This window comes from Callorhinus ursinus, unplaced genomic scaffold (assembly GCF_003265705.2).
Source record: "Callorhinus ursinus isolate GAN/ISIS: 27379988/994484 unplaced genomic scaffold, GSC_fseal_2.0 scaffold9, whole genome shotgun sequence".
Taxonomy (NCBI): Eukaryota; Metazoa; Chordata; class Mammalia; order Carnivora; family Otariidae; genus Callorhinus; species Callorhinus ursinus.
The window spans coordinates 2,545,600-2,569,215 of record NW_027397071.1 but is presented as its reverse complement, the minus strand read 5'-3'; the positions used below and the strand labels follow the sequence as shown (position 1 = coordinate 2,569,215).

Sequence of the window (23,616 nt, the reverse complement as noted above, 5' to 3'; positions counted from 1 at the left end):
AAGACAGTTGTGATCATGGTTTTGTCAGTAAAGCATCAAGAGTCGTATGACTTTTAAGTTTGTAGGCCAAAGTGTCCAAGTAATATATTTGGGAGAGAGGGAGGAATCAGTGAGATCATTGGAGTAAGGATTCTTAGCCAAGGAAAAAACAGTTCAGGAGGGAAGACTGGAAAAACCAAGCCACTGTTCCCTTCCATTTATCTTTCATCTTTTATCTTGTCTGTAACTGGATCCTAAAGTTAACCTCCTGCCATGAGAGAAGGACTACTTTTCCAGCTGGATGAGAAAAGTAGCATTGTCTCCTATTCTGTGCTGTTCTCTGCTCACTTACCCCTGAAAGCTGATTTGTAAACAAAGGCAAATCCATAAGTATTTATGAAGTAACTGCTCTCTTTTCAGAATTGTGCTCTTTGGAAATTAAAGCATATGAAACATAACACCGTATGAGGAGCTTGCAGTCTAGTTAAGAAATCTTTTATTTCTGGCCCTGGGCAAATTCAATAAAAGTACAAACTGTGTAGTCAAGTGCTAAATCGAGTATAAATATTGTAGAGATTCAAAGGAGGGAACTTTGGCATGGCCGGGGTAGTCTCGAAAAAAGTTTGAGATAATGCTACATGTTGATAGGTGAGGTAAAGCAGAAAGTCATTTCATGAAAAGGGATCCAGCGTGAGGAAACAAATGCTACCGTTCTTTAAAAAGACCGTGAGAAAACTAGACTGACCAAAGAATATTCATTGGAAGTAACGGGAGATAGGCTTCTAGAATCAAAATCAGGGAAGCAACAGTATGGATGAGCATCGAGAACATTATGTTCAGTGAAATGAGCCAGTCACAAAAAGACGTACTGTTATGATTCCACTTATATGAAGTACCTGTAACCAAACTGATAGGAACAGAAACTAGAAGGTGGTTATCAGGTGCTGGGGGAAGGGCAAAGAGGAATTGCTGCTTTAAAGAGTATAGAATTTCAGTTTTGTAAGAGGAAAGAGTTCAGGAATCTGTTTCACAATTGTGTGAACATAACACTACTGAACTTAAAAAGAGTTAAGATGGTAAATTTCTTGGTTTCTTTCTTTTTTAAATTATAGTTGGACGCACAGTGTTAACATTAGTTTCACGTGTACAACATACTGATTCAACAACTCTGTATATGCTCTGCTCACCCCAAGTGTAGCTCCCATCTGTCACCATACAGTGCTATTACAGTATCATTGGCCATATTTCCTGTTCTGTACCTTTTATCCATGTGACTTACTCATTTCATAACTGGAAGCCTGTATCTCCCTCTCTCCTTCACCCATTTTGCCCATCCCTCCACCCCTGCCCCTCTGGCAACCAGCAGTTTGTTCTCTGTATTTATGGGTCTGATTCTGCTGTTTGTTTATTCATTTATGTTGTTTTTTAGATTCCATATATGACTGAAATCATATGGTAAATGTGTTTGATTTATTTCACTTAGCATAATAGTGTGTAGCCCCATGCATGTTGTCACAAATGGCAAGATCTCATAAGATGGTAAATTTTATATTATGTGTTTTTTACCACAATAAAAAATCAGAGAAGCAATGGGGGGCATGCTAAAAAGGGAATCATAAGATAAAATGCAAAGCATCTACACTTTAACTCCCACCCCCCCCTCCAACTCCTATAACTTATAACTGGAAAACATATATGGCTGAGAGAATACTAGAGCTCCAAAGGAAGAAAAGTAACTTGTTATTTTAAATGATTGCAAGGATCCTAAAGAATTACATATCAAGGTATTACTACACATGTAATTTTGTAATTAATATTCTTTCAGGAATGATGGAGAGAAACGACAGAATTAGATAGCCGATTTTAAAGAAGGGAAAAGTTGGATTGAGAGAAATAAAAGTATATGGATTTGATGTCCATTTTCAGAAAGTTCTAGGAAGTCATATGACTTTGATATGAAGGTATGAATACTTTGGAGAAAATTAGTGATCAAGAAGAGCCAGAAGGACTTCCTCAGAACAAGTTCTTGCTGGACTAACCCTCATGTTCTTTTAGGATTGGTTTAATAATAGAGGACTAAGTGATTCCGTGAAAGTGCATGGTGTTCAGCAAATTGTTTGACAAAGTATCTCAAAATGGAAGAGCCGGACTCTTCCTCCAAGATGAAGTAACAAGGCTCAGAATTTACCCTTCCACCCGAAGCAGACAGATAAAGTATGTAGGAAACAGTGGTTTTCAGAGCACCGGAGAGGAGGCAGTGAAGGAATGTGTCCTCTGAGAGATGGGAAACAAACCAGCAGCTGTGGGTTTGCCCCAGCTTGCTGCCTCTGTGGAGCTGCTGGGCCACGGCACAGGGAAGGGGGCCTAAGGCCTGGTGCAGGAACTCCCCGAGGAGATCGGAGTTGGAAGTCCAAGGAAACAGACGTAGCTGCTGTTTATAAGAGAGCAGCAGAGGGCCGCGAGCTGCATGGAGAGAGAACCCGAGAGAACCCCTGGGAGTAGTCAGCAGAGGGAAGAGACTACACCTGAGCCGGGGAGAGAGTCCTCTTTGGAGGGATTAAAGGGAACAGTTTATGGTGACCACACAGGATGAGGAACAGTGCCTGTTCCCAGGAGCCTGACTGGAAAATCTCTTAATTCACAGGGCACTGAGTAGAGTACTCAGGATAGTCCTTCCTCAGTGGTGAGGAATAATCTATTGCTGTGGGTCTGCATAATAAATCACAAAAGCAAGACCTGAAGGGATCATACTGTTTCCAAGTAACTTAATGATATACCCGAACAAAACTCAAGATTTGTAGGAATACAAAATTATCTAGCAACCAGAAGGTAAAACTCCTAACGTCTGGCATCCAGCCAAAGATACCATGTATGCAGACAGACCGGAAGGGATGACCAATCAACTGAAGCTGACTCAGAACTCATATAACTGTTAGAATTAGCAGGTCACATTAAAGCAGTTATTATGATTATATTCCATATATTCAAAAAGTTAAATAGAGACATGGGAGATGATAAAACCCAAATCAAACTTCTAGAAATGGAAACCGCAATGCCTGAATTGAAAAATACACCATAGAGGATTAATACCAGATTAAACCTTGCAAAGGAAAAGATTTGTGAACTTGAAGACGCTGCAATTGAAATCAAAATGAAAAGGAGCAAAAAAAGAATCTCATAAAAATGCAGAGTATTCGTGAGCTGTGTAACAACTGTACGTTGCTTAAAATACATGAAATTGGAGTCTGTGAAGGGGAGAGGACAGAGGAATGGATAAAAAAAAATAAGGGCCAAAATCTTTCCAAACTTATACCCACAGATCGAAGAAGCTGAACAAATTCTAAGGACAAGAAACTTGAAGAATACTTCACCAAGGGCACATCATAATCACATTGCTCTAAATTAGTGGTAATGAAAATAAATCTTAAAAGCAAAAAGGGAAAAAGACAAGTTAGGTAGAAAGGAACAAATATAAGCATGACGGCCAGGTTCTCATTAGAAACAAGCCTAATATCCCTCATGAACAAATATATATATGAAGCAGCTAAACAAGATTTTAGCAAATTAAATCTTTTCAATAGATAATACAGCATGACCAACTGGTGGATTTACCCCAGGCACAGAGGTTTAACATTTAAAAATCATTGAACTGAAAAAGAAAAATCATATGATCACTTTAGTAGACACAGAAAAATTATTTGACAAAATCGAACATCCCTTCCTGATTAAGACTCTTAGCGAACCAGGAATGGAAAGGAACTCTCTCAACCTGATAAAGAGCATAAATGAAAAATCAACACCTAACCTTGTACTGAAAAACTGAATGTGTTCCTCCTAAGATCAGGAATAAGACAAGGATGTCTGTCTGTTCTCTTCACTTCTATTTAGCCTTGAACTGGAGGTTCTAGCTAGTGTAGTCAGACAAGACAAGGAAATAAAAGACATCCAGACTAGAAAGGAAGAAGTAAAATTATCTTTCTTTTCATAGAAGATGTGATCATCAAAGTAGAAAATCCTGTGGAGTTACTGGAAAGTTACTTAGAATTACTGAGCATTTAGCAGAGTTGCAGATGCAAGATTAGTATACCAAAATTAATTATGTATATACTAACCAATGAACTGAAATTGAAACTTAAAAACACAGTAGCATAAAGTTATGAGATACTTAGGGATAAATCTTGACAAAACACATAAAAGACCCTGAAAACTAAAAATCATTGTTGAAAGAAATTAAAGCGACCTAATGAAGTGGAGAGATTCATTTTGTTGATGGTTCTGAAAACTCAGTATTGTTAATTCTCTTCAGGTTGATCCGTAGATTCAGTGAAATCCCAATTGAAATCTCAAGAGGGTTTTTTATAGAAATTAGAAAGCTGTTTCTAAATTTCATTTGGAAATGTGAAGAACCTAGAATAACCAAAACAAGTTTGAAAAAGGACAAAGTTCAAAGCTTAACACTACCTGATTTCAAGACTGATTATAAAGCCATGATAATCAAAACACTGGGATATTGGTGTAATGCTAGGCAAATATACCGATGGGACAGAATAGAGAGTCCAGAGAAGAAAAACCTGATACATATTTGGACACCTGATTTTTGACAAAGGTACAAAGGCATTGCGATGAGAAAAGGCTTTTTAACAAAAGGTGGTAGAATAATTGGATTTCTGCATGCATATACAAAAAGTCAGTTCAAAATGGGTCATAGACCTGAGTTTAAAACCTAAAAGTACAGCTTTTAGTAGAAAACAGAGAAGAGGATCTTTGTGACCTTGGGCTAGGCAAAGATCTTTCAGATACTACACCAAAAGCATGATATCTAAAAGAACGAATTGATCAGTTGGTCTAAAAATTAATTCTGCTCTTTGAAAGACATTTGAAAGAGACTGAAAGAAAATGGAAGGGATGAGACGATAAGGCACAGACTGGGATAAAATCTTTGCAAAGTATATAATTCACTAGGGACTTCTATCTGGGCGATATGACAAATTCTAAAAACTCAACAATAAGATAACATGCAACCCAATTTAAAACCTGTCAAAAGAATTAAACAGATACTTCATAAAAGAAGATATAAGGATGGCAAGTAAGCTCATGAAAAAATGCTAGACATGATTAGTACAAATTAGAACTACAATGAGATACTACTTACTATACATGTATTAGACTATCAAAATAGACCCACACCTTTATTTTCTGACTTTGGACTTGTGTGGAGATGTAAGGTATGGAGCATCTTCTAATTCTGAGAAGAAAGTCAAGAAAATTGTGAAGATCCTGATGACTGGGGGAAAAACTGGAAACCAGATCTTCTGCCAACCCAGGAAATCCTCTCCACAAATATAGCAGAGAAAGAAAACATTTTCGAAAACGTTTTTATTATTGGATAAGCATGAAACCAGGCTGCAGTTTGCATCACAGGCAGATTGCAAAGACAGAAATCTCACCTTCCCATATAACCAGACAGACACAATCCGTTACATATGTGTTCTGAAGATAAATGATCACTTGTCCGTATGTAAGAGTACTTCCTCCACAGCACCACCTGCTATACATAGTTCATTCTAAATTCACATGGTGATTCGGGTGACCATCTGTGTTAGTTAATTGTCTTTAACCAAAGGAAAACTGACACTTCCATCTCTGACAAGGGTTAGTTAAGAGCTTTGGAGAGAAAGGCACCTAAGCTAGTGTCCCACAGTGATGGGAACATTGGGGTGCATCTTCCTTGATGATTGTGTTGCAAAGGCAGGCCTCTAGGAGAAACTAAATTGTAAAGCTGGCAAGAGGTTTATTCAGCTTTTAAAAAGATTCACGTACATTTCAGAGGGACAGTTAGTTTTCTCAAGGCAGTGATCTAAGAAGGAAAGAAGGATAAGGTGTTTTGGCACCAGGAAAAATGTAATATTTTATTAACCTTCACAACACCCAGAGCTCTGATAGGGTTTTACTGCTGAATGAACCAGCCTTTGTTACCATCTGCCTCTGGGCTTTTTGTTATAGAAGCTGGCCCCCACTGTGTATGTAGTTTAGGTATCCTGTATCCTGTAGGCAAAATCATTCTAACTGACTCATCCCCCGAGGGCAAGGAAAATGAATCCCCCCAACTCCCTTATACCTCAAGACAAAGCCTAAACCATTGCAGTGATCAGAAATATCTGCTTTCTTCAGTTTATCTTTTAAAAAAAATGCATGTGTATTTTGCATTTGAATTTGTAATATACCCACATTAGTTTTAAGATTTCTCTCTTCCCCATCCCATCCCCTTAAAAACAAACAAAAAACTTTTTAAGATTTGAGAAAAGATGTGGGAAAGAGCAGAGGGGCAGGTCCTTGTGGAGAGATTAAAGAATGTATGTTTTAATGTGTATCTTTTTTTTTTTTAATTTATTTGAGAGAGAGAGAGCATGGTAGGGGGGAGGGCAGAGGGAGAGAATCTTCGAGGAGACTGCCCGCTGAGCGGGGAGCCCAGTGCGGGCTTGATCCCACAACCCATGAGATCATGACCTGAGCCAAAACCAAAAACCAGACGCTTAACTACCTGAGCCACCCTGGTGTCCCAGTGTGTTATCTTTTAGAATATAATTTCCACCGAGTATGTTTCAGTTTCATTTGAATTCTAATCTGTCTGTTCCAAAGACGTTATTGAAACATTAGAAGTATAAATGAAATGGAAGTTTTAAGTAAATTATTTTTCAGACAATCTAAGGGGTTTTATTTATGCGTTACATATACATGTAAATGCAAGCCTTTTTAGAGTTGGAACATCTCCCCATGATACACTGAACATTGCCATTGGTAGTTGTGAAGAAGAATAAATACGTCATCGAGGCTTGTTTGATAAGTCAACATAAAGGACCAAGTAAGTACATTTTAACTTGGCATTTGGTTCTTTTAGCCTTACCGTTTCTCTTTCAACACTTAAATTTTTCTCCTCAGATTTGGTTGACTTTTCTTTTTGTAAAACTTGCCTGTTCGGTTACCAACACTTGTGTTGAGATGACTTCTGGCATCACCACCTCCCGCATACCTTGTCTTTAGATGAGAGAAAGCTAAAAGAGACATATATGAACAACATTTAAAAGTAGCCCTAAAAAGGGGTGTCTGGGTGGCTCAGATGGTTAAGCGTCTGCCTTCAGCTCAGGTCATGATCCCCGTGTCCTGGGATCGAGCCCCACCATCGGGCTTCCTGCTCAGTGGGAAGCCTGCTTCTCCCTCTGCCTCTGCTGTTCTCCCTGCTTGTGCTCTCTGGCTCTCTCTGTCAAATAAATAAATAAAAATCTTAAAAAAAAAAAAAACAAAACCCTAAAACGTAAGCCACACATCCATTCAAACTGAAGTACTTAATAGCACCTTTTTATATGCCTATAGGCTTTTGTCAAAACCGTTTGTCATCTATTAAAACCATAGTTTTAAGAAAATTAATATTAAAGGAAAAAATAGTGTGGTAGCTAATTTAGATTGTAGACTTTTCTTAGCTTTCACAGCAAAGATCACAATTCTCCAATGTTCTATTTTTAAAATCCAGGTTAAAAATCTTAAATCAGTAACAGTATACCACGTCCTCGACATCCTCTTCTGAATGTGTAATCCAAAATGAAAAAGAATTGTTTAGCTATATTACTTTAATTTCAAGCATTGATTTTGTTATAAATTTGTGAGTGTGTGTGGTGTGTGTGTGTGTGAGAGTACGTGTGTTTCTGTGAGTGTGTGTGTGTTTGTGTGAGTGTGTGGTATATGTGTGTTTATGGGAGAGTGTGTGTGTGTGTCCCCGTATGTCTAACCCCTCCTCTCTAGTCTTGCTCCAGACCCGTTGGACCAAGAAGCAATGCTAAAGGTCTAGAGGTATCCTGGAGGTTGGGGGTGGAAGCTGTATTAGTTCCTAGGACTGCCTTAACCAGTTACCACAAACTTGATGGCTAACAGAAATTTATTTTCTCCTAATTCTGGAGGCCTGAAGTCTGAAGTCCCTTCCCTCTGAAGGTGTTCCTTGGCTTGTGGCAATAATAGCTTTAATCCTTGTCTCTGGCTGCATGTGACCCTCCTCCCTGTGTGCCTCTGGGCCCAAATCTCCCTCTCCTTTCTCCTGTAAATTACAAATTACTGGATTTAGGGCAGGCCCTAAATCCATGGCCTACCCTAAATCCAGGATGATTCATCTCAAGATCCTGACTGATGACATCCCCAAAGACCCTATCTCTAAATAAGGTCACATTCTGAGGCTCCAGATGGATGTGAATGGGGGAGGTGAGCACACACTGTTCAACCCACTATAGTAGTATTTAATTAGGTTCCTTTTATTATTTTATTTTAGAGAGTTGAGGGGAGGAGCAGAGGGAGAGGGACAAGCAGACTGTGGTGAGCACAGAGCCCAACGTGGGGCTTGATCCCATGATCCCAAGATCACAACCCAAGCTGAAGCCAAGAGTCCGAGGATCAACTGACTGAGCCACCCAGGCACCCTTGATTAGGATCCTTTTTAAAAATGGTTTAAAAATAATATTCCTAAAAAACCTAAAACTGATGTCCCTTTTTGTTATCTAAAACTTCCACATTCATTATTTTCTTGATTTTTATAATGTTTGTGTTTACATCAGGTACTCCCATAGCATCCCCCATGGAAGGGAATCATTTTGTGGGAAACTCTTGAATTTTCTCTCACTGTTCCTTCACTCACTTATCTCTCAAGAAGTGATGAAATTAGAGCAAGCCTGATCCATCAGCCCACATTTAACCAAGAGACATGGGATTGCACAGAACATAGCGCTTCCGGACACGTTTGTGCCCAGAACTCCCAAGAGCTTGTGCTTCTGGTCTCCCTACAATAAGCAGACCCAGCAGTCTCTTGCTACATCCAGCCAAGTCTGTTTTTTCAGTTCCAACTTCTCTGCCCATGACGTGGTGGATAAATTTCAAGTCAAGCAGGTCTCAAGGTCTGGGGTCAGGGAGTGGGGTTGGAAGCCCTGTTACTTTCCATTCCAGCTTTACCAGTTATAACGTTAACAGGCAGTCCCCATTTACCTCAGGGCTGTCTGTTTTTACTTGCTCATCTAAGAACTGTAATGGTAATCAGAAAAGATATTAATGTGCCTATTTTTAAGATAAAGAAATTTCAGCAAAGTCACTGTAAAGGAGTTCTTCTCCAAATCCTAATGAAGAGATAGAACCCAGATTTCCTGATTCTCTGGAGTTGGTTTTCTTATGCTCACCTTGAAGACTCCTTTCATAGAATTTAGATTGGAATATGCCCAACATTATAGGTCACAGTTACTGTTTGTGTCAACCCTGTCACTGTTGATTTGTGAGGGACCACTGTGGCTTGCAGTGCCCATGGAGAGGTTGGGAATCCTTGCCTTCATATAAACAATGCTATTACCTATGGAGAGCAGTCATGAAATTCTTAGACCTCCTATTAATCCATAGTGTGTTTGAAACCTTCATTAAACAGTTGGCATTACCTGCTGGAAGAACTGCAAAAACTACTCAAGTATCAGTATATAAAAGTCCTTGCTAGGTCCAGTTAATATACTAGTTATTTCCTTCAGTGTCTGTTAATAAATGTGAATTAATCAATTCCTACTTGTACTCTGAGCTCTGTAAGCTGCCAAAATAGATGATTGATTTTATATGTGACTTTTAAAAGAATGTCTGTGAAAAATCATGAAGTGGTTTGTTTTATGCCATTTTACAACCTTGTCCTATGTGCTTCCAACAGGTATGTGGACTTTGTTAACTGTCTTACATCAGAAGTCTAGTTGTGCATCTCCCTGCATTTTCTTATGCACTGTACTATTCTAGAACACGTTACTATGTTTTATTTAGATCGTGTGAGTGAGTTTCATTCTGTGATGTGTTTTTCATCAAAGCTGTTCAGAGTGGGTTATTGGTTTCCTCTGCTACTGTAACTAGATCACTTGATCTTGTTGAATTCTAATTGAAGCTCATTTCTCTCCCTTTTATTTTCAGATATTTGTATCTGCTGTTCTCCAGTGATGACCTTTTACCTTTAGACCACTGGGTATTCAATACAGAGGCTCATCCTCTGCCCGTGTTACATTTAGCCAACACCACACTTTCAGGAAATCCTGCTGTTCGATGAAAGCAGCTCCAGAAAGACCATTCTCACCTGTGTTTTGTTTACATGGACTACTACAGAAATTAGTCTGGAGAGGGGGCTTTGGGAAACCTGGACCTTATAAGTCACCATGGCAGGGTGAAACATGACTATGCCCCACAGGACTTTTCAACTTGTAGATATCTCAACTTTGAAATGATTCCATTTTATACCTGACCAAAATATATTCTGGTATGTATAAGACAAAGACCTGGTATGCTTGGATTCTTAAAGAGATGGTCACATGGGAAATTTTGCCTGTTACTACTATATTGTTTTTAGAGTCCTGGAATCTGGAGTCTAGACTGCCTAAGAATAAGCCAAGAATGTGGAGCACCTTGTGGGAGTGAGAGATGGCCTTTGGAACCAATTACATATGTGTTCCTTCCAAAGCAGAGCTGCTTTCAAATCAAATATTTACTTATCGTTTCTCCCACTTTTCTCCATTTTTAATAATGGAAGGAACTAAAACAAAAGAACAGTGGAACTGCATCAAGAGCAATGAAGACTGGAAAAAGAAACCCAAGTACCTGTCCCTGTCTCAGTTTCTAGTTCCCCATTGGACGACCAGACTGGCAACCATTTCAGATCCCAGTGTATTCCATTGAAATTTCTTGGTTAAATTTAATTTTCTCTAGGGGCATGATCTCACAAAGAATACTCTTCAAGTCTTTGTCTCCATATGGAATCATTGAAACTGCTATTTATCATAACCACTACTTATGAGCCTGGGTTTGGGATTTTGTGCATGTTGATCAGTCTAGTGTGGTAGCATGACCAAAAGTGGGGGAAACGCTGCAGTTTGTCGCCTTGAAACCTGTTCTAAGAGAAAGCCTTGGTTTTGTTGGGAGATTTTTTTTTTCCCAAACCAGCGAATCTACCAAGTGAATTTTATCCACTTTAACCTTGTTACAAATTTAGTAAAATCCCTCAACTTACAACTTTATGTAGCTTGGCAAAATTCACTATACTATTATGCAGCTCTGAATTTACCCAAATTTCTTTTACAACCTATTAAATCAAAAAACAAAATACAGTGAAACTTAAACATTCTATCTGGAATGGGAACAGGGGATCCTTTATTATCTCGTCAGATGAGTGAGCTTTTCACAAATATTTTATGTAAAAAATAAAATTCAGCTTTTATTTTCTGCAAGGATATTTATAGAAATCCAAAGAACAGCTTCAAAAATAATTTTTAGCAAAAAAAAATGTGGTATAATTAATCATATTAACTAAATTTGGGATATATCTAAGGGAGTTTCTCTTACCATCAATAGGTTTTACAGTGATATTTATTTTTAAAGAAATTACTATTTCTTTATATTTGGGGGGAACTTAAATTTTATCAAGAACTGTATTGTAAGATAAATATGCTTATAAATTTTCTGTCCCTTAAATTCATGGCACAGTGCAAGACACTTTTTCTTCTTTACATTTAATACAAACGGCTTCCATTGACAGTAAAAATTGGAAGCAGTATAATTAGTCTGATATTTACTCTGAATTTAAAGATTTCATGAACAGTGTTTGGAGAAGCCCACCTTGGATTCTGAAGGCATATTTTCTTACTTTGATAGCTTTTCTGTTTAACCTTTTAGCATGTAGTAGATTTAAACTGGAGAAAAGATTTAATAAATTAATATAATTAAGTATTTTCTACGGGTTATCATCTTATGCCACCAAGAGTCAGACAATCCTCACAATTTAGCAAATGATCCCCAGTGTTTTCAGTATACCTAGAAAATAAGAATGTGGAGCCAGTGCATTATTTAAGTTTTTAAGAGAGTTGAATTTTAGCACACATTTTGAAATTGTAATATCTTTTACTACTTGAAAAATAAAAATTTTTAAATGAGAAGGATAGATGACTAACTTGAGTAAGGAAGGGTATTTTGTTCTCAAAAACATGTTAGCCTTCCTCCTAAAAATAGTGCAAGCCCACTTATGAGTCACTAAAAAGTGTGAATAACTTGAGGTAGCAAAGAGCCACTGGGTAGCCGGCCGTGAGCCCACGCGCACTTTGTTCAGAGGAGTGCAGAGTAAAGGGGCCTTCTTGGTCTCCCAGGAGCCTCTCAAGGAAGGAGAAGACAGAGCCCCCAACCACAAGTGCTCAGTTTCTATCTCTGGGCTCACTGGGGCTTAAGAGGAGGCAGAGAGGTGCCCGACCATGGCCAGTTCTCAGGCAAAGAATCTGAGAGGGGCAGAGGAAGGGTCTTCTTCACCACCCGCTCCCTTCCCTGTGATGAAAGAAGACTAGTGCTTATCACAATGCTTCCATTGTTTTTTTCTCTGAATACCAAAGGCAATTAAAGTCAGCTACAAATGACTTGCCATTGTCATGTTTTGTTTTGTTTTTACAGATTTTTAAAATTATTTCCTCTAGGATCAATCCTTATCCCATATTTACTTAGTTTCCAAGAGTATTTACTTTCTTCTGTCCCTTACCGTTCTTTGCATTTTATAGACCTATTACTCAAGTTAAAATACTCACCACACATATAAGACCTTCGCAAAGAACCTAGAGATGCTCCTTTCCAGGTGCCTCATCAGAGAGCTGACACCTCACTTTGTGCCTTTGGCACAAATGTGCTGAGTAGATAGATCAGTTGGTACATAAAAGAAAAGAAAGATAGAGATGTTGAAGACCCCTCTACCTTCTACATTTCTCTTTTAGAATTTTAGAATCACACTTTTTTGTTGAAACCGGTCTGAAGTTGTTAAAGCCAAGCGAATGTGGCCCTAACCAAAAAGTCATCTCTGCAGAAAAATAAGACCCCAGTCAGAGGGTTCTTGCTTTCTGGTGGGTTGCATGTACGTGCTATTTTGTGTCTGACACCCACTTACACCTGTCTTTGAGCAGATGTTTATATGTAAGAGTGAAGCCTGGATATTGGAGGAATGTGTTACTTTTGTGGATGTTGACCCTCATTATCTGTGACGTTAGCTAAGGCACCCTTGGGCTGCCCTTGGTAGATCTTAACCAAGCAGTTTGGAACTGTGACCATTGGCTTCTCATCTCCACTCTTCTTTGCCAAAGTCTTTGTCTGAGCTACAGATTTGTTGATAAAAGATTGTGCTTGCCATTCTCGTTATGCAGTTTCTCCTTCCGCCTGGATTTCTGTGAATGAATGCACGAGTGAATGAGAGAATGAGTGAACAAACGTGGAGTCCCTAATATGTGCCAAGCGAGCATTGTGCTAGGCATGCACTCTCAAGCATTAGAACATTTGTGATTCCAGTGGCATTTTCTGTGTAAGAGTAATTCATACCATTTTAAATGTTTTCCAGTATGAATTATGTTACAAGATCCTTAATTTTATATTTCATTTAAATTAAAGAGGAAAAGAAATGGTTTATAATATATTTTAAGCAATGTGTTACTATATAATACTAACAGCTATAATTGTTAATAACTAAAGTCTCTTGGAAAATGTCAAAGAAATACTTGACTTCTGATGCAACTTTGACTAAAATATTTGCTTTAGAAATAAAAACATTCTTTTGCTATATCACTTTAATTAATTAAAAATTAATGTTTTATAGAAATGCTGGTTATTTTATATTCAAAAAATTTTGTCATGTAAGTCATGGGTAAAATCTGCAGTTGTAAATTGTTCTTGCTCTGCTAAGGGTCCTGCTTATGGTCCCATGCTGTTTAAATATAAAGAAAAATATACTAAAATATTTCTCGGTTCCAAATAACAAGTTTCTAGTGATCGTATTTTGAGTTCTTATTTCTCTTTAGGTCTCCTTACCTTCAAATTGGCTAGCTCATATCTTATCTGTTCTCTACATAGATATATACATAAATACAATTATTCACAGATTTTTAATATTGTCTGTTTGTTAACACAGTTAACAAACACAGTTGTTAACTAGTTTTGGCTACACAAATTGTAAGCAGAATGGTTGAGTTAGCCAAATATGATCTGGAGATATTTTAATGTACTTTTCTGGTTCAAGAACACAGGTGAAGATGATTTTCTGTTACTTCAGCTCATTCAGATCATGATGGAAACATTCTTTGATCTCTGATGGGTCAGCAAGCTTTTCTGTAAAGGGCCAGATAATAAATATTTTAGGCTCTGTGCATCATACGTGTCCTATCTCTACTACTCAGTTCTGCCATTGGAACATGAAAGCTGGTATAGATGGTATGTAAATGAAGGGGTGTAGCTGTGTTCCAACAAAACTTTATTTACAAGAACATGGAGAGCTGGATTTGGCCCATGGGTCGTAGTTGTTAACCTTTTATCCCAAGTTTAATTTCTGTAAGACCCTTATGTAATCTCTGATCAGCATCTTTTCTCTGTGTTTGAGTTACATAATTCATTTTCAAAGCAAAAAGATGGTGTGTATGTATGATTGTATGGATTTGTGTAACCTAAAGCTATATATTTTGTCTTGAAAATAGATCTACTCTTCTGGAGTCTTTTCAGGTTTCAATCTGATACAACTGTCATGAAAGTGGCATTTTTTGTTGTTTGGGGGGTATTCTCTCAGCCAGTTTCCTTGCCTTGTCATTTAATGCCACAATTCCAGACTCCCCATATAAAAAGGAGGGTCTCTGTGGTGTCAAAATATTGAGTCTCACCAAGTTCCGCCTGTTCATTGATCTTTGGACCAGGACTCTGGCTTGCTGGAGCTGCAAAACTCTTCCACTTGAATACTCTCAGATCCCTACAACGAGAATATAATAGAATCTCTAACCTTCGTGCTGCAAAAACCAATCTCTTGAAAAATTTGAAGCAACAGAAAATGGGTTATGTGCCTCATTTGCCATTTGGCAGCCACTATTCCTTTTTCAGACTGCAGAACGGTCCTGCCTCTGTTACCTCGAGAACAGCCTAAATCGGAGTGCAGAGAAAAGATACATCCAAAAGGAGAGTTCCCTTTTCTCTTACTGCATAACTTGCCTCAAATCCTTTACAAGTCCATCGCATTATTTCAGAATGTCAATATGCATCATATTTAAATTAAAGCATCCCTCAACGTCAGCCTTACATTTCCACTGTTGAACAGCGAATCTCTTTTAAACTTTGCTTGAGCCCAGCAGCACTCGTGAAATTACTCAGAGTTACACGACACCATATTACTAGTATATACGTTGCAGTGTACCCAGTCATCATGACTGAGAGATTTTTCACTAAGAGGTGTATCAAATAGGCATTTCATTCTTTTTGGAAATTCTAGAGGAGGGGAACCCTGTAAATGAGCTGCCTCTCTACGTCCCCCATATGCAGAGAGCTTCAGTTTGGTGTGGATGTAAGTGTGAGCACACAGACACAGAAACCCACATCTATACGTGTTAATATGCACAAGATTTTAATCGCAAACATTTTGCTGCTATTGAATGCTACAGAATTCTATGGCAAATTGCTTACCAGGACACTCTGTGGAGATAAGTTCAGCTCGCTCTTGAGAAAAATTATTTCTTAGAAAACAAATGAGTTTTTGTTGGCTTAATTAAATGAGGTATCCCCCGTTTTAATTACTAGATTTGATTGATTTGATTACTAGATTGAGGAAATTGAAATGCCATTCCTCAATCTCACTGGTCTCAAATTCACTGATAAAACTTTTCCCCAAACTAGTAAGTGGGGTAAGTATAACCTCCTAGGTGGGTACCCACTGGCCGCTCTTGAACTGATTTCCAGTCATGTCCTCCATATGTAATTTTTATAAATTAAAGGTAATATTGTATATTAAAGATCAAATAAAGATGTTCCTTAAGTGAAAGTCTTTGTTTATCCTTCATTTGTACCCACTGATGGCAACAGAGTTCAATCTTCCTACTTACATGACAACTTTGGCTTTTTTTTTATAACTGGTAGTCTTCAGTCTCCTACCTTCAGAGAGTATTTCTTTTGATTCAGCTGATGTTTACACTTACCGGTTTATTGATTTTTTTTTTAAAGATTTTATTTATTTATTCATGAGAGAGAGAGGCAGAGGGAGAAGCAGGCTCCCAAGGAGGAGGGAGCCTGACGCGGGACTCAATCCCGGGACTCCAGGATCATGACCTGAGCCGAAGGCAGACGCTTAACCATCTGAGCCACCCAGGCGCCCCCGGTTTATTGATTTTTTTTAAAGATTTCTTTATTTTGGAGAGAGAGCGCATGTGGAGGGGAGGGGCCGAAGGAAAGAAAGAATCTCAAGCAGACTCCCCTCTGAGTGTACACTCAGGAGCCCAGCGCGGGGCTCGATCTCAGGATCCTGAGATCATGATCTGAACCGAAATCAAGAGTCAGACGCTCAACCAACTGAGCCACCCAGGCACCCCTGTAAAGGGTAATTTTTATCCCATCTGATTTTGAGAAAACTAGCTATAGACCCTATGTGACAATCTTACAGTGTTACTGTGCCTGGTACCTCTAAGACCCAGTCCAACCGCAGGTCATCGAGCTTAAATCCTGCCTTAGTCACTGGATCTCATTCTGTCACATTAAAGTCTGACCTGATTCTTGAGCAAAGACGGGCTTTGGGGGCCTGAGGAATCGGATCAGCTAGACTATAGATAAGTGGTTTAATCTATCAATACTGTAAAGACAGGGTTTTTAAAACCTTGAGCGCATGTGGCATCAAATAAGGTAGTGGTAAAACCTGAAGCAACAGCTAATTTACAACCAGGGTCTCATCCTTCCCGGCACAGTGGATTTCAACTTGATCAAAATTTTAAACAAGGAAATTTACCTCGTGGGCATATCAAAATTCATTGCGGACTTGCGTTTTCAAGAACAACAAAAACAGGACCAGATAAAAGAACAAGGATCTCTGGGTGACTCCGATTTGATAAAATCTGGGCCTCTGTCTGCCAGATACCTGCAATTTCCATCATTATTTTATTGGGTTACAAAAGATTGTCAACATGCAAATAGCACTCACGTTAAGAGAATGGGTTCATCACAGAAACATCACAGATGGGTGATTCCTGGAGGGTGGGCGCATGGAAATGCCACAGGGCACAAACCTCTATAAGGTGAATAAATTCTGGGGATGTAATGTACAGATGATAGGTTTGTATTCCGTACTTGAAACTTGCTGCGAAAGTAGGTTTTAACGTTCTCATCACACACAAAAAGTATGCAAGAGGATGGGTATGTTAACCAAGTTTATTGTGCTGATCATTGCACAATATATACCATATATCAAATCATATGCAGCTTAAGTTTGCACCCCCTTTGCCAATTCTATCTCAGTAAAGCTGTTTTTAAAGAAGCGTGGAACCCATATGCTTTTTTTTAAAAGCTTTACTGAGATGGAATTGGCATAATGTGTAAGATGAAACTGCACCTCATTGGCTGACCTAAGAATTTTTTAAAATTCTGTGATAAATTTAAAATGTGCTATTTAATCAGTGTTAAGGGTACAGTGCCTTGGCATTAATAGTTACCTTAATGATGTTCTGTAAGCATCGTCACTATTTCTAAAACTTACTCATCACTTCCAACGCATCTCTGTAACCATTAAACTTGTTCTCCCTTTCCCCTCCAAAAAAAAAAAAAAAAAAAAAAAAAATCTCAATTTCTTAACCCCAAGAGAATCACCATTTTCTTGTTGGTAAAAAGAGAATAATAAAGGATTTTCAGGAGAATTTTCATTTGAGAAGAAGAATCCATGTACCTGGCCTGAAATGAGTTCACAAGTTCTATCACTGTTTCTAATTATTTTTATTGGCAGATCAGAGTAATCATTTCTAAAGGAATAGAAAAATTTTTTAGTAAAGAGGGGAAGGGCATGGGTGCCTGGGTGGCTCTGTCGGTTAAGCGTCTGACTCTTGATCTCAGCTCAGGTCTTGATCTCAGGGTCATGAGTTCAAGCCTCGCATTGTAGCATCGTACTCCCTGCAGGGCATGGAGCCTACTTAAAGAAAAAAAGAAAAAGGGGGGAAGGGCAGTTAGGTCAGAAAAGGGCCAAGAAAACCATCTAGTTCTACCTCCTTATACATAAGGAAATTAAAATCAAAAGAGGGGTAAAATGAAGGTATTAGATAATCTTTAAGATGGTTTTCCAGTTTTGTCATTCATGATTCTATGAAATAAGACGTGCAGTTTTGTTACAAAAAATTTAACGACAAATATGCTCATAATATATATGAACCAAGCAGCTTATTTATTTTAACCAAGCAGGTTTTTTTTTTTTTAAGATTTTATTTATGTTGACAGAGAGAGACACAGCAAGAGAGGGACCACAAGCAGGGGGAGTGGGCGAGGGAGAAGCAGACTCCCCACTGAGCAGGGAGCCCAATGCAGGGCTCCATCCCAGGACCCTGGGACCATGACCTGAGCCGAAGGCAGACGCTTAACGACTGAGCCACCCAGGTGCCCCTTTAACCAAGCAGTTTAAAAACTATAGAAATCATTTTTTTTTTTTTGCTAAAACAGCAAAAAATGTAGATTAAAAGTGGCCCTTATCTTTGTGGGGTAAGGTTATAAGAACTAATTTCTTGATATTTGCTTGCTTAAAAAAATAACAGCTTTCTTGAGGTGTGATTTACATCAGGCTTTCCCACTGCAAGTGGGAACTAGTGGATGCTGAGTGAGCTTACAGGGCATACAACACTCTGCAACAGCATGCCCCACTTGCAGTCGATCTTCGTTCCTATCCTGGTTTCCGACAACCACTAATCTACTTATAGATTTGCCTTTTCTGGACACATACACACGGCATCATTCACATGTGGTCTTTTGCCTCTGGCTTCTTTAACCTAGCGTAACATTTTCAAGCTTTATGCTGTAGCAAGTATCAGGAATGTTCCTTTTTGTTGCTGGAAATACTTCATTGTATGGATATATCATAGTTTGTTTATCCACTCACCAACTGATGAACATTTGGATTGTCTCCACTTTTTGGATATTGTGAATAATGCTGTTATGAACGTTTGCAGACAAGTCTTTGTGTGCACATATGTTTTCATTTCTTTTTTTTTTTAAGATTTTATTTATTTGACAGAGACACAGCGGGAGAAGGAACACAGCGGGGGGAGTGGGAGAGGGAAAAGCAGGCTTCCCGCTGAGCAAGGAGCCCGATGTGGGGCTCGATCCCAGGACCCTGGGACCATGACCTGAGCTGAAGGCAGACGCTTAATGACTGAGCCACCCAGGCGCCCCTGTTTTTATTTCTCTTGGTTACATACTTAGGAGTGGAATTGCTGGGTAATATGGTAAAGTTATGTATAACTCTTTAAGGAACTACTATATTGTCTTCCAAACTGTTTTTACATTCCCACCAGCTCTGCACAAGGGTGAGAGTACCAGCTTCTCCACAACCCCATCAACACTTGCTATTCTCTCTCATTTTTAATAGCCGTTTTAGTGGGTGTGAATTGTATCCCAGTGTAGTTTTAATTTGCATTTCCCTAGTGACTAGTGATTGAATATCTATGCTATTAGCCATTCCTCTATCTTTTGTAAAATGTCTGTTCAAATATTTTGCCCATTTAAAAAATAGGATTGTTTGTCTTATTGAGCTGTAAGAGCTCTTTATATATTCTCTATTTTCTTTTCTTTTTTTTACAGAAACGCTTTTTAGTTTTTAATGAACTTGTAAACAAAAAAGCTCCCATTTCAAAATAAAAACAAAATCCCAGATCATATAGATGTTTATAGTGATTACATTTATCTAAGCAACATACATACATGTTCAGTTGTAAGATGTTAACTAAATTTCTGTGACAAATATGTTTTTTTAATACCAGGAACATTATAGAGTTAATGCAGAGTCCTAAGGATAATCTAGTAGTCACTAAGTTTTTCTTAAGTCTTCACTTTAGATGCTGTTATTTCTAGCACAGGTAAGCAGGCAGAGTCTTTCGTGTGCTCAAACACTGGAATCTTTGTTTGCTACCGTATCAGCTGGCTTGCAAACAAGAAGCCAACCATTTTAAGAATGTTGTAAGTGAACAGCTTGCAAACCCCAGGGATGGATAAACCCTAAGAATGCACAATTGTGAGCATTTACAACCATCACAACTGTGGCTGAAGACTGTTCATGCCGTTCTTCTGAAATGAGATCTCAAAGCAGTATAGTTCAAAATAAAAGATTTTAACAAAAAAATTGGCATATGCGCAATTTCTCCACCAATTTGTGTGTGTCAACCATTTAGTTAACTTTTCCACTTGAAAAAAGTGCAATAGAAAACTGGACACCATGTTTCACTATCTCAGTTAATATTCACAATTACAGCGGCTACAACTCGGGACACGGCATCACCAATGCTGCCCGGAGCCAGTTTATACTGAAATTAAGTTCTTTACACTAAGTAAATGGTTGTTCACTGGCTAGTGTACATAAAATTTCTAGATTTGGGGAGAAACAAATGCTGCTCCGATCATCTGCTCTGCTTTTTCCATGTCATCTCGGCGACTCTGTTCGATCCCAAGATGTGCATTGATGCTAGCGTATCGAGCAGTGCCAGTGAGATTTTTATCTTCTCTGTATGGTATGTGTTGCCTTGTCCTGTTGTCTCTGTACTTTTTGGCCAAACCAAAATCAATAAGGAATGACTTATTACAGTGACGCCCAATACCCATTAGGAAGTTATCTGGCTTAATGTCTCTGTGTATAAAATTCTTTGTACGCACATACTCAATTCTACTGATCGTCTGGTCAGCTAACATAAGTACGGTTTTCATTGTGAACCTGCTTGAACAGAAATTGAGGAGGTCTTCAAGGCTGGGTCCAAGAAGGTGCATGACTAGCACATTGTAGTGTTTTTCCTGACCATACCACCGTATGTGGGGGATGCCCACCCCACCTTGAAGAATCTTAGAGAGTTTGCTCTCGGACAGCAACTGGGGATGCCTGGCCTTCTGAGATTCTAGCTTCACTGCCACTTCCTCGCCGCTGGTAATGTTGATCGCCAAATAAATGTCCCCGAAGGAGCCAGACCCGATCTTCCGTACCAGTTTATATTTCCCTCCGACGATGAATTCGGCCTTGGAGCCGCTGCTGCTCGCCATCCTCAGAGATGAAGATGGAGGCTGGGGCCAAGCCCCGACACCTCTGAGGGGAGGACGGAGGCCTCAGGGGCTCGTCCGCGGAGCGAGGCAGCGGAGGAGAGCGGCAGGACACGGAAAACGTTGGCTCTTTCAAGGCGTCACGGGGCCCAGAATCGGCCGAGGGGAGCCGGCTCACCGCCGCTCGATTAGGCTTCTTTTCGCCAGGCCGCAGTTTGTGAGTGGGTTCTCTCGGTTACGAGGCTGGGCCACTCGTTTTTGGGGCGGCCGCCGCTGGGTCGCTTTCACGGCGACGTCGCGGGCTGGAAAAGGGGCGCGGTGGTTTAGGGCGGCGACACCGCTGCCACCGCTGCCGCCGGCTCCCGCCCGGAGGGACCCCGGTCCCTCCGCCGACGCCGCCATCTTGTTACTCCGGCTCCAGCCAACACCCTGGATTTATTTTCTTTAACATTGTGGTTTAGTCTTTTCGTTTTTTAATGGTGTACTTTGAAATACAAAATATTTTTATTTTGATAATGGGCAGTTTATCAATATTTTCTTCTTTGGATTGTCCTTTTCTTGCCTAATCCAAGGTTACAGAAACTTTAGACTTATGTTTTCTTGTAAAAGTTTTGTAATTTTAGCTCTGACATTGAGGTCTAGGATCCATTTTGGGTTAATTTCTCATGTATGTATGGTAAGGGTCTAAAGTCATTGTTGCATGTGAGTAATTATGCTAGTACCATTTATTGAAAAGACTACTCTTTCCCTATTAAATTGCTTTGACACCTTTGTGAAATATTAATGTATCATAAATGTGAGATTTTACTACCGGATTCTTAATATTGTTCCATTGATCTTTGATTGTCTTGCCTTGTGTCAGTACCACATTATGTTGATTACTATTGCTTTAGGTCAGTGGTTCTCAGCTCAGGGCAGTTTTGCCCTGCGTCCCCCAGGAGACCTTTGGCAATGTCGGAAGACGTGTTTGGTTGTCCTAACTGTGGGGGAGAAGCGGTGCTGCTGGTATGGGGGGGCGGTCACCGGCAGTGGTAGTATTTATTGACTCCCTGATAATAGTTTACTCTTGTTTGCATATCTTATAATTTTTTATTGAAAAATGGACATTTTAGGAGCGCCTGCGTGGCTCAGTCAGTTAAGCATCCAACTCTTGATTTCAGCTCAGGTCCTGATCTCAGGGTGGTGGGATCGATCCCCGCATCAGGCTCTGCATTCAGCCTGAGGTTGGCTTGTCCCTCCTGCTCTGCTCCTCCCCCCTACCTCTCTCCTCTCTCTCTCTCTCTCTCTCTCTCTTTCAAATAAATAAAATCCTAAAAAAACAAAAGAGAGAGAGACAAAAATGGACATTTTAGGTAATTTATTTTCGTAGCAACTCTGGATTCTGATCTGTTCTCCACCCAAAGAGGAGGTGGTTGTTGCTACAGCTGTTTTTTATTTGTTTAGTGATTTCCTTGGACTAATTGTGTGAAGATTTGTCTTTCCTGGCCACTGATGTTTCTGCTCAGTTTTGTATTTTTAAATCTTGTTTATATTTTTATTTTTTATTATTTTTTAAAAGATTTTTTATTTATTTGAGAGGGAGAAGGAGAAGCAGACTCCCCGCGGAGCAGGGAACCCGACGACCAGGGCTCCATCCCAGGACCATGACCTGAGTGGAAGGCAGACACTTCACCGACTGAGCCCCCCAGGTGCCCCTAAATCTTGTTTGTATTTTTAGATCTGGCTTCCTGGAGCCAACCCTGTGTCAGCATAGCTTGGAGATCAGTCAGTAATTTGTACAACAAAAGTTGTACTCAAATACCTTTAGCCAGTAAGGGCTTCCACCCTTTGCCACTGGATCTGTGTGTAGGTTGGGGAACACATTTCAATGTTCAGGCAGTTGACAAGTCTTCCCTAGCTTTTTACCCTGGGCCCTCCTGTGTATGTTTTGCCTGTATGCAAGGCCTCACAGTCAGCTAGGAATGTGTATGAATGTCCAGGGCTCCCTCTGGTTTCCCCTGAATGTGTGCACTGCCCTGTTTTTGTGCGCAGCCTTCCAGCCCACCAGGGATGCGTGGCAAGCTCTAGTATGGCTGTGTCATTCCCCGGATCTATCTCCCTGGGACATTTCTGGCCAATGTGCCAACCTGTGGCTTGTCCCAACCAGAACCGAAACCTCAGACTAGCCCTGTTCACCTTTCCTATTCATTTGCCACTGAGGTGGCTTCTGTCCCTAACAATGCCCAAGGGCATGTTTTCTGCACACCTCTCCAGATCAAGTCGTCCCCTCCCAGCTTCTCCTGTTCCTGCTAGAACTGCTGCCCAGATGGAGCTGGAAGGGAGCAGAAGGAAGCTGGACTAGAAAATGTGAATGTGATGCATAAGATAATTAGTATGGTTATTATATTCCACACACATTTATCGAACTTCTACCCACTGTTTCCAGAGCTCTAAAAAGCTTCAAAGATACATAAATCAAAATAGAATCTCCACCCTCATCTAGGGAGGGACTTGGCCTGCTTAATATTGTGACAAATGCTCTAATAGAGGAAAGCATTGTGTGTTCTCTATAGTAGGAGGAGT

The 23,616-nt window shown here is 39.6% G+C and overlaps 2 protein-coding genes across 3 annotated transcripts in view; one reads left to right on the top strand and one right to left on the bottom strand.

The window, feature by feature from the left end:
- Positions 1–15,835, top strand: part of MAN1A2 (mannosidase alpha class 1A member 2) — a 198,909-nt gene extending 183,074 nt beyond the window's left edge. For both annotated transcript variants that reach the window (XM_025872529.2, XM_025872528.2), the window contains exon 13: positions 9,946–15,835. In XM_025872529.2, the coding sequence (XP_025728314.1) occupies positions 9,946–10,078 (133 nt within the window). In that variant the 3' untranslated portion in view covers positions 10,079–15,835. The remainder of the gene's footprint in view (positions 1–9,945) is intronic.
- A 3,797-nt stretch (positions 15,836–19,632) lies between these two features.
- On the bottom strand, positions 19,633–21,147 carry LOC112824601 (casein kinase I). Its single transcript, XM_025872567.2, has one exon. The coding sequence runs from the start codon at positions 21,055–21,057 to the stop codon at positions 20,395–20,397; it is 663 nt and encodes a 220-aa protein (XP_025728352.1). The 5' UTR covers positions 21,058–21,147; the 3' UTR covers positions 19,633–20,394.
- Positions 21,148–23,616: the final 2,469 nt, after the last annotated feature.

Bases quoted from the DNA above. Each gene is read 5' to 3' on its own strand.
- LOC112824601 (XM_025872567.2), bottom strand. From the start codon at position 21,057: ATGGCGAGCAGCAGCGGCTCCAAGGCCGAATTCATCGTCGGAGGGAAA.